Genomic DNA, 10,000 nt, shown 5'->3' with positions numbered 1-10,000 from the left:
ATTTCAATAAATGTTCATTTCACAGTCTGCACAGGGGTTGTGAAGGCTGCAGTGCCCTCCAATCCAATTTCCATCGGGTGTTCGACTGGCTATATGCATCCAGCCAGCCAGCCAGCCAGGCAGCCTCCCTCCCTCCCTCCCTCGCCAGACAGAGGATAGACACTATCTGTGTGACAGCCGAGATTATTTCATAGTGTTTACAAGGAAACTGCCTGCCTCTTTCACCTGCTCTGTATTCCATCCCTCCCTCCCACTTTTTCGCTCTCTCCTTTTCATTCCGAAGACTTTCATTATGAAGGCTCGCTTCAAACAAATGTGAATCTTGAGAAGAAAAAGAAAAGGTTTTGAAGGGTTAGACTATTTCTAAGCCACTCAGGCTTACCGAACAAAAGTGATAAACAACAACAACAAGAAGGGGAGGGAAAAAAAAAACTTGTGTTGAACTTTGATACAACATCTCAAGACATTATATTAACAGCAAAGAAAATGGGGAACAAAAAAAAATGTGAGAACGAAGTGCGTCTTGCTAAAAGACCATGCGGAATACTGATAGACAGTCCTACCTGTTTACAGAAGCGCAGGAAGCCAATGGAGTAACTTATTCCACCCAAACAGCACGTGCCATACATGCAGCTTGACCTACAAACATCAATACAAAAAATACAGAAAATACAGTAATACAAAATTAGACACACTTAGATAGAGTATGCAATTTTTAGTCTAGTTCCAGAAATTATGCTGCCCATTCACAAATGTTATCCTAATCACACATCATTTACCACTAGAAGTAGTTTCCAAGTATAATTGGCTACATTTACATGACATCTTCCATTCCGAATGAATAATTCAGAATTAAATAGTTCCGCCGAGTTTACTTTGATCTGTCATTTAATTCAATTGTGAAGTGTTTACATGATGTTTTCAAAGCGAAATTAGGCTTTATTCAGAATGAAAGTGAGTTAATTCTGAATTAAATGTCTCATGTAAACGTAGCCAATGATGACTTGGAAATCTCTCCCTTGGGGCGCAAAACTGCAAATGTGTTGTGTTTATTTAGCACTGTGTGTTGTATAATGCTATATCACAATGACAATGGGAGCTTCCCAGGTGGGTTTTCATAAATTCTTTGTATGACAGAATATAATGGAATACAATAGAAAGGAATAGAATATAATACATCAGAAGGCCTTTCGTTGCCACCAACAAGGTCTGTACAATGTAAGCCCAGAACAAATACAATGAGATTGAAGGCATCTCACTTTAATATATCCTGTGTGCAGTTCTATGGCCATTGTCAGCATTTCACCATGTCAATTTAATCCGATTTAAAAGCACAGATGATGGTGCTAAACATTTTATTGTGATCCGGTCTACAGACATACTTAACAAGTCTTTCCTGTCGTAAGGTGAACCCTATCTTACAGTGATAAGCCCGCAGGTTAAATATTACTACACAACCACAGGTGTCGACCTGCAATTATTACTACATTCATCTACTGTAAGCAGTGGTGTTGTGACACACACAGTTAAAAATATCCAGCGTCATGGGTGGGGCACTTCCGTGAGTATGAGCTGTATGCTGCGTGGGCGTGTGATGACGGGACACTCAGGGGTTGAGGTCCTGACAAGTTCAGTGCTGTCTACGGGTGAATGGCCACAGAAACAATCCAGGGTTCAGAAAGGGAAAATCCTGCCACAAATTTGATCCAACCAGCTCTTAAACAATTGACTGTGATAAGTATCCAACACAGGTGGACTAGATTACTAAGTGGAATCAACTGTGTTGATAGGAAACTGTGAGAGTGTTTTTACCTTCTGAACCATGTTTTGACATTTAGTTCTATGAATGATTGGAAATTATTATTATTATATGAAGAGTAGAAATGTACTTATTGACTGGGTTGTAGGTGAATGGCAAAGAGTCGAGATGTGCTTACTGAATCTGCTTCCCTCTGATCTCAGCCATGATGGCACTTTCTCCGCCCAGGTACTCGAAGGACAGGCTCAAGAAGTTGTAGATGACAAACGCTGAATGGGGGCGAAAAGAGGACGGAGAGAGAAAGTCACGTTATACTCATCTGATAATGCATGTCAACACTGATCTGAAACACATACTTTACACACACACACATGCACAGACAGAGACATGCATGCACACATACACACAGTCACACACATGCACAAATGCTCACTCGCACCCACGCACACACTTTACACACACACACACATGCACAGACAGAGACATGCATGCACACATACACATGCACAAAAGCTCACTCGCACCCACGCACACACACACGCACGCACAGCAACGCAAACAACAACAAAAAAACTACAGTAAACACTAGCAGGTGTCACTTGGCCGCCCCTCCCCTTCCCTCCCTTCCCCTCTCCTCTCTCTAGTAATGCCTATCAGGGTTCATTATGCTCGCCAGCTCCCGGGTGATCCATCTTAAGTCCTCCACTGCTATTTCGGGGCAAGGATTAAATGAAGCTCGGGGTGGGGAAGCATCCACGCACACTGCACAGCTAGAGCGATAAAGACTCATTTCTACAGGGCTCTGGCTCTCAAGCCTGTCTCCTCTTCCCTTTTCTCCTGATAGGATTCTCTCGCACCCTTGCTGCTCCCCAGAACTCACCGACCAGTAAACCAGTAAATCACGAGGGCACTCTTCCTTGCCTGTGTGCTTGCTTTAGAGAGAGAGAGAGAGAGACTGAGTTTACTTTTTTTCTTCGATCTTGTCTTTAACTTTTAGCCCTCTCCTGCGCGCTCGCTCTCTCTCTCTCTCTCTCTCCCTCTCGCTCTCTCCACTTTACAAAATCCCCCACTTAATCTGTTTAGTTTGTGATGCAGGCCGCTGCTCTCTGTTCTGCTCGGCTCTGTCCGTCTCTGTGTCTGACAAGGCAATAAGTGTGGCTGGAGGAGCAATTTAGATGACGTTAATAATTCAAAGCATAGGGATAAGGTGTTGGGGGGGAAAATGTGATTGGAAAAAGTACCCTCTTTGTTAAATTGAAAAGAGCTACCACCACTTTAAAAAGGCCAACTTGGAAAAGTGTATGCTAAACAAACTTTCCTTGATGTCTAATGTAATTCGTTCTTAGGCCTACTCTTGAAAATGTCAAGCGCTATTGACAGCAGACTGGTATCTTCAGAATGATGGATATCCATTTGAGCTTTACACTGTAGCATCACATATGAATCGGTATGAACACTTTATCTCACATGGTCTACATAAGGGTGTCATATAACCGTCACAAGAATGAGATTCAAGATTCAAGAGATTCAAGATTCAAGGAGTTTATTGTCATTGTCAATGAAGTCAACGAAATTGTGGGTGGAGCAACAACACTGCGTAGTTTGAAGTAGGCCTATAGAAGTAACCAAAAAGAAGCAGTCAAATAAAGTCTAAATTCATGAAGTATATCATGAAGTATAATAAATTAAAGTAAATAATAGTAATAATATGAGTACTAATAAATTAATCAAGTAAATCAAACAGTAAGTGAGATCCCCTCCCCACAATTCAAGGCTAATAACCCTAACACTAATAACTGTTGATATTTTTAATAACCCTAATGCTAATAACTGTTGATATTTTTAAGGTGCACAACACACACACACACACACACACACACACACACACACACACGCACACACACACATGTATGCACACATGTATGAATACCCAAATCAATAGGATGTTACAGTCAGGGCCATCCCTTAAAAGGAAAAATCACAGAACACCAGTCCAGAGACCTATGTGAGAGCACTAGAATTAAGCAGTCTAATGGCTTCAGGGTACAGGCTATTAGAAAGTCTTGTAGTTCGTGCCTAAAGTGAACCTGACGAAGCGCATTGCGAAACGCGTTGTTCACCTAAATAAAAAAACAGCAAAACTAAGTCCACCAGTGTGTGGTGATCCTTCTTCTCTACTATGGATTACTGATGACTGCATTTCACCTGCATCTGGAACCTGGCTGTGCATAGGAGTTCCAGATCTTTGAAGACTACATTATCATGACTGTTGTACCGTTCAGTTTTGGATTGCCAAGTTGATATTGTTTGTGCGCCATGACATTCCAAAATCCAAATGACAGTCATAAACATAAACAATAATATGTCATTAATGTTCCTGACATGAGCTCTGTCATTCTTATGATGGTTACAACATGACACCCTTTTGTAGAACACATCAAATTACATGACCTTATATTACATTGATGTTGCATTACACTTGGCTGACGCTTTTATCCAAAGCAACTTAGTTATTTTTTAAGTACAGGGTATGGTTACAGTGCCTGGAGCAGTGTGGGGTTAGGTAACTTGCTCAAGAGCACTTCTTCGGCTATGAAGTGAGGTAGGGATTGTAAGGGTAGAAATCAAACTTGCAACTAAGGATAGACCGATATATATATCGGGCCGATATTTGCACATTTTAAGTGTATCTGTATCGGCCGATACGCGTGTGGTTTTGGCCGATACGCAATATTTATTATTTTGTGTCATTCGGTTTTTTCTTTAAAGTACCAAGACACTTTGTTTATTACTTGATTGTTAGACATTACTTGATTGTTAGAGTGGGTGTTTAAATGTTACAAGTTCTACCTCAATTTGATAATGTTAAAGGAATGTTTATTTTTAACTTGAGACCTGGAATATTTGTCATTTTTTTTTTAACCCATATCGGCCCCAAATATCGGGTATCAGAAATCGGGTATCGGCCAAGGGTGATGAAAAAAAAAAAATCAGTATTGCATTGGCCATTAAAAAACCTGTATCGGTCGACCCCTACTTGCAACCCTCTGATCTACAGCCCATCTCCTTAACCCATCAGGGCATGGCTGTTAGTCGTTGATTTCTACGTACTGTACAGTGCAGCACACACTTGTGGAAGACGGCAACAAAAATCAGAGAGCTTCATTTGCAACTCTGTCTGAAATCTAGGCAGGCCACTTCCTCCCTGAGGCCTGACTGACAGAAAGAATGACAGATCCGGTTAGTTTTACATGTGTGACGTGACGTGATCCTTCATAGCTATTCATCTCCATAGCAGTGCATGACAACAACAAAAATGACCAAGTTGGTCTCTCTAATCCTCCCCTCTCTCCATTCCCCACTTCCACAGCACAGTCCCCACAGCCCCATATTACAGGGGGACTTTCCATTCTGTATTCAAGCTGTATGGACCGGCCAGGTGGGTAACTCTCCTCGTAAGTACCCACAAGTCTTTGTGTTAAAACACATAATAAGTAGGGCAAAGTGTAGCATGAGACCTGTGTTATGCATGATATGCAGACATGGGAGACGCAGAGGGGCCAGGGGGGATGAAAAGTGACACATAGGCCTGAGATGCAGAAGAGTCTCACTGGTGAGAACGCCCCTGGGGAGGGAGGAAGAAGGAAGGGAGGAATGGAGGCAAGTGGAGGAGGACAAACAGGTTTGGTCAGTTCCTATTGTCAGCGTGGCACCTCTTTGTTTTGGCCTGCCAGTTCCAAACCGCCCAACCTGCCTGCTATGTGTTTCCACCTCCTCTTTTCAGCACCTCTCTAGACTGTGCGAGGAGGGATTGTGGTCTAGACTGGGGCGTTCTGTGGTGACCAACTCTGCTTGTCTTGTCAGGACAGGGCTAGCTGTTTGGGGTGTACACATACATACACAGGTTCACCACAGGTTCAGACTACAGACTACAGACTACAGACTAGGGCTGGGCAAAATGACGATATATATTGTTATCGTGATATAAAAGTGTATATCGTGACCTTTCTCCTATATCGTTTACATCGTGATATTCAATTGTATACAACTGATAAAATTACTATCATTTAATTACATTTCATCTTCTCACAATACACACTATAAGTTCATGTAACTGTAAAAATAACAATAAAAAGATCCATTTAAGAGAAAGGTTGTTTTGCGACATGAAAAAATATAGAGCAAATAAAGAGAATAACTGAAAAAGTATGTAATTGTGCTATATCGTGATATATATCGTTATCGTGATATAAAGTAATCCATATTGTGATATAGTTTTTTTTCCACATCGCCCAGCCCTACTACAGACACACACTCATGTGGCCTGAACTACACTCCCATGTATGGAACACTGTTGCAAGAGAAGGGCATGTTCAAACCGCACTGCAGGATATAAAAGACACCCAGTTGTGGGTGTCTTAACCCATTTAAGACTCATGCTGTAAGCTTATACTCTGCATTGACCTAGGCGCCTGGAGCGACATAGACGCTGCATTCAGGCTCTTGAGATTTGAATGAACACATTCTAATGCAAGAGGAGGGTCTTCACTTTTAAATGCAACTCATTTATGCTTTTATGTGCTTCGGAGGCTGAGATATTTAGGTTTTTATAGGCTGAGGGCAGCTTTTTCCCAAAAAGGCTGTACGCATTTAGCGCATTTAGCAGGTGCCTTATGCTAAAATGTGGCAGTGCACAGTTGAGTTTTCAAAATGAGACCCCCCCCTCCCCACACACACACACTTCTTGGATATACAGGAAGTTCAAGTTCAAGTTCCACCTTTTCATGGAGGTCAGAGGTGAATATGGTGATTATATGCCTAAAGTCTGTCTAAGGCTGTATTGATGGGTTGGAGGGGCAAGATCGAGTGATGGTGGGTTACATCCTCACCCACATAGTTGATCCTGTTCTCAAAATGGTGTGTGTGTGAGTGTGAGTGTGAGTGTGAGTGTGAGTGTGTGTGTGTGTGTGTGTGTGTGTGTGTGTGTGTGTGTGTGTGTGTGTGTGTGTGTGTGTGTGTGTGTGTGTGTGTGTGAGAGTGAGTGAGTGAGTGAGTGAGTGAGTGAGTGAGTGAGTGAGTGAGTGAGTGAGAGAGAGAGAGAGAGTGAGTGAGTGAGTGAGTGTGGATGTGAGCGCACGTGTGCGTGTGTGTAATGGAGGTGTTGATTATGTGAGAGAGATGAAGAGGTTTGCGGGGTGTGTGTGTGTGTGACTGTAAGATTACATTATCACCCTTGTTGCAGTCTCAGATGTCCAAATTGTGTGTGTGTGCGCGTGTGTGTGTGTGTGGCCTTGTGTCATGTCCTCACCTTCGTAGCAGTCCCTGATGGAGTCGAAGTAGACGTAGTACTGGTCATTGCTGATGAAGAGGAGGCTGAGCCAGGAGTCGAAGGCGTAGATGGGCACGATGAAGAGGATGCGGATGATGTAGCGCTGCTCGTTAGGCATGGTGTACGAGCGCAGGTGAGAGTAGATCTGGAGGGATAATGGGGAGAAGTATGATCAACTGAAAAGAAAATTAAGGTCCGCAACACTGTTAAGCTTAAATGCTCCCAAATATGGTGCCATTAAATATTTGGGAGCATTTAACAGTGTTGCGGACCTTTATTTTCTTTTCAGTTATCTTACGTTTGGTCCAGCACCTGTGCCACTGATGTGCGCGCATTCTTTGACTTTCTGAGAAGTATGATCAAACCAGCTGCTCCTTAGACGTGGTACAGTATATGAGCACAGGAGAGAGCAGAACTACAGCAGGAAGGAGAGTAAGACACTGTTTACATGTCTATGGATATTTCTTTGAAAATGCATTTTGTTTTGGCCACTTGTTTACACAGAGTTTTAGAATGCGCATTTCAGTTTTTTTAACTTGCATTTTTTTCGGCACGCCTCAGTTGGCAGGTGCATTGGAGATGGCCCATAGGTCATTCAGCAAGACGCTTCGGTCCTAGACCTTCATCAGGTAAAATCATCAGTTTACCTGATGAAGGTCTAGGAACGAAACATTGGTCAGTGTGCAGGAGTTAAAAAAAAAATCTAGTTTTAAAAGTAGTTTTATCCGCATTTAAAATATCCGCATGCATGTAACCAGCACCATAGATTGGGTAGATGAACTATGATACCAGCGGTACTCGTTAGGCATGGTGTGCAAACGCAGGTTAGAATAGATCTGTAGGGCAAGAGAGTGGGATGGGACAAGAAATCACATCATGAAGATGATGTAGATGAAGGTGGTGTAGGTAGGAACACAGGTGAGAGTAGACCTAGAATAGGAGGAAAACAAGACCGGCTGTTATGTAGCGCTGCTCATTAGGCATGGTGTAGCACAGGTGACAGTAGTTCTAAGGGAAGAGAAATGACGTGTGTTATGTCCTATTTGCCTGTGCACTGCCAAGGTCTCATATTTCATGTCTCATGTCGCTGCCTGATGATGACAATAACACTTGTGTACGTAAGGCATGCTGGGATGTGGGGCCAGTGAAATAAATGGCTGACACGGCTAGAGTTGCACAGCTCTGTGTGCAGTGAAGTGATTACAGTTTTTAGAGTACATAACAATGTGATCAGCTGGATGTTAGACATGGTGTATGAAGAACACAGGTGAAAGTAGCTGTAGAGGGAGGATATAGGAGTAAGACCAAATCAGCTGTGGTGTAACGCTGCTCTTTAGGCATGGTGTACACACACAAGTGAAGAAGAGAGAGATGAAGAGCAAAATGTCAGGTCTGCTTCTCGTTAGGCATGGCAGTAGCGCATGTGAGAGTAGATCTGCAATAGTAGGCAAATAAGACTGTATCAGCTGCTTGTTAGACATGTACGTATGTTACAGCGGATCCGGTATTATCTGTTATCCTGCGTGATGGAGATGGTGTACGAGTGCAGGTGATATTAGATCTGTGGGCAGAGGAATAAGATCAGATCAGATCAACTGCTCGTTGTACTGCATGATGTACTAGCACAGGTGAGATTAGATCTGTAGGAAGGAGGAATAAGACCAGATGATATGGTCATTAGGAACGAAGAACGAGCGCAGGTGAGAGTACATGGGTAGGAGCAGAAGTGAAATAAGATTAGCTGCTCGCTAAGTATGAGATACCAACACAAGCGAAAGTAGATCTATGAAGAGAGGATAAAGCATAAGATTAGATGAGCTGTGATACAGATGTAGCGCGAGCACAGGTGAGAGTAGATCTTTGTAGGTGTTTGAGATGGAGGGTGAAGACATAAAATCAGCAGAGTGGATCTGGGAAGGGAAATACCTGACGAAATCAGATCAGATGTGATGGAGATGAAGCAGACATCATTAAGAGCTCAGAAACACAGACAGATGGGGTGATAGTGTGTCTGAGAGAGAGAGAGAGAGAGACAGAGAGAGAAAGAGAGATAAAGATGCCGACAGAGAAAGATACACTAGGAGAGAACGATAGAGATAGATCTCTTTCTCTCTGTGTGTGTGTGTGTGTGTGTGTGTGTGTGTGTGTGTGTGTGTGTGTGTGTGTGTGTGTGTGTGTGTGTGTGTGTGTGTGTGTGTGTGTGTGCGTGCGTGCGTGCGTGCGTGCGAGAGATTTACCCAACAAACCATCTGTGATGAATTATTAAGTCGTGTCTGAACAGTTTAAAGGCAATGCATCCAAAGGGGATTGAGTGATACCAGGGCTAGGAGTGAAAAGAACACACTCCTCTTCGGGAAGCTTCCTAAGGCAAGGTTTGCACTCAAACAAAAGAGTTCACTAAGGTCTGCGCTAAGAGAGGGGAAGGTGAAGAAAATGGGGGGGGGAACAAGATGAATTCTCATGAAAAGGTATTTGGAGGAAAGAAAACTGCTGATGCTAGCAGGGGTTAAGAGGCGCTTGGATTGGGGAGCTGAAACAGGAGGACAAATATGGGAACCGCAAGGCGAATTTAATGGCCTGGAACTAATAAAAGAGAAAAAGGCCTTTTGTGTTATTTCTTTATTAAGCCACTGCACTACCACAGCAGCGTTTTACCACAGAGGCAGCAATATTTAAGAAAGACACACTTTAACGAACTTGTTCTAAAAGAACCGAAAATTAAACTTGGTGATAAATCAAGGCGATGAAGCATCTAGTCTCTGTACAAATCAATGGCTGATTTAAGGAAAGGGAAAGGAAACATCAACATCACTCTTTTAACAAAATACCGTAACTCCTTGTGAGAAAAAATGCACACAACATGGTCTGAGTGCAAAAATGATTTGCCGTTGATATGCACAGGATAGTCAGAT

At 42.8% G+C, this 10,000-nt stretch overlaps 1 protein-coding gene across 2 annotated transcripts in view; it reads right to left on the bottom strand.

Moving 5' to 3' along the window:
- The window catches only part of tmem184a (transmembrane protein 184a), a 35,026-nt gene that overhangs the window by 16,500 nt on the left and 8,526 nt on the right, over positions 1-10,000 (bottom strand). For both annotated transcript variants that reach the window (XM_063185423.1, XM_063185432.1), the window contains exons 3-5: positions 7,068-7,233; positions 1,938-2,028; positions 564-639 (exon numbers count right to left, since the gene is read on the bottom strand). In XM_063185423.1, coding sequence (XP_063041493.1) covers positions 564-639; positions 1,938-2,028; positions 7,068-7,233 — 333 coding nt within the window. The remainder of the gene's footprint in view (positions 1-563; positions 640-1,937; positions 2,029-7,067; positions 7,234-10,000) is intronic.

The sequence above is a fragment of the Engraulis encrasicolus genome, chromosome 2 (assembly GCF_034702125.1).
Source record: "Engraulis encrasicolus isolate BLACKSEA-1 chromosome 2, IST_EnEncr_1.0, whole genome shotgun sequence".
NCBI lineage: Eukaryota > Metazoa > Chordata > Actinopteri > Clupeiformes > Engraulidae > Engraulis > Engraulis encrasicolus.
Note: the sequence above shows the minus strand (reverse complement) of the source record. Positions and strands in the feature narration are given on the sequence as shown.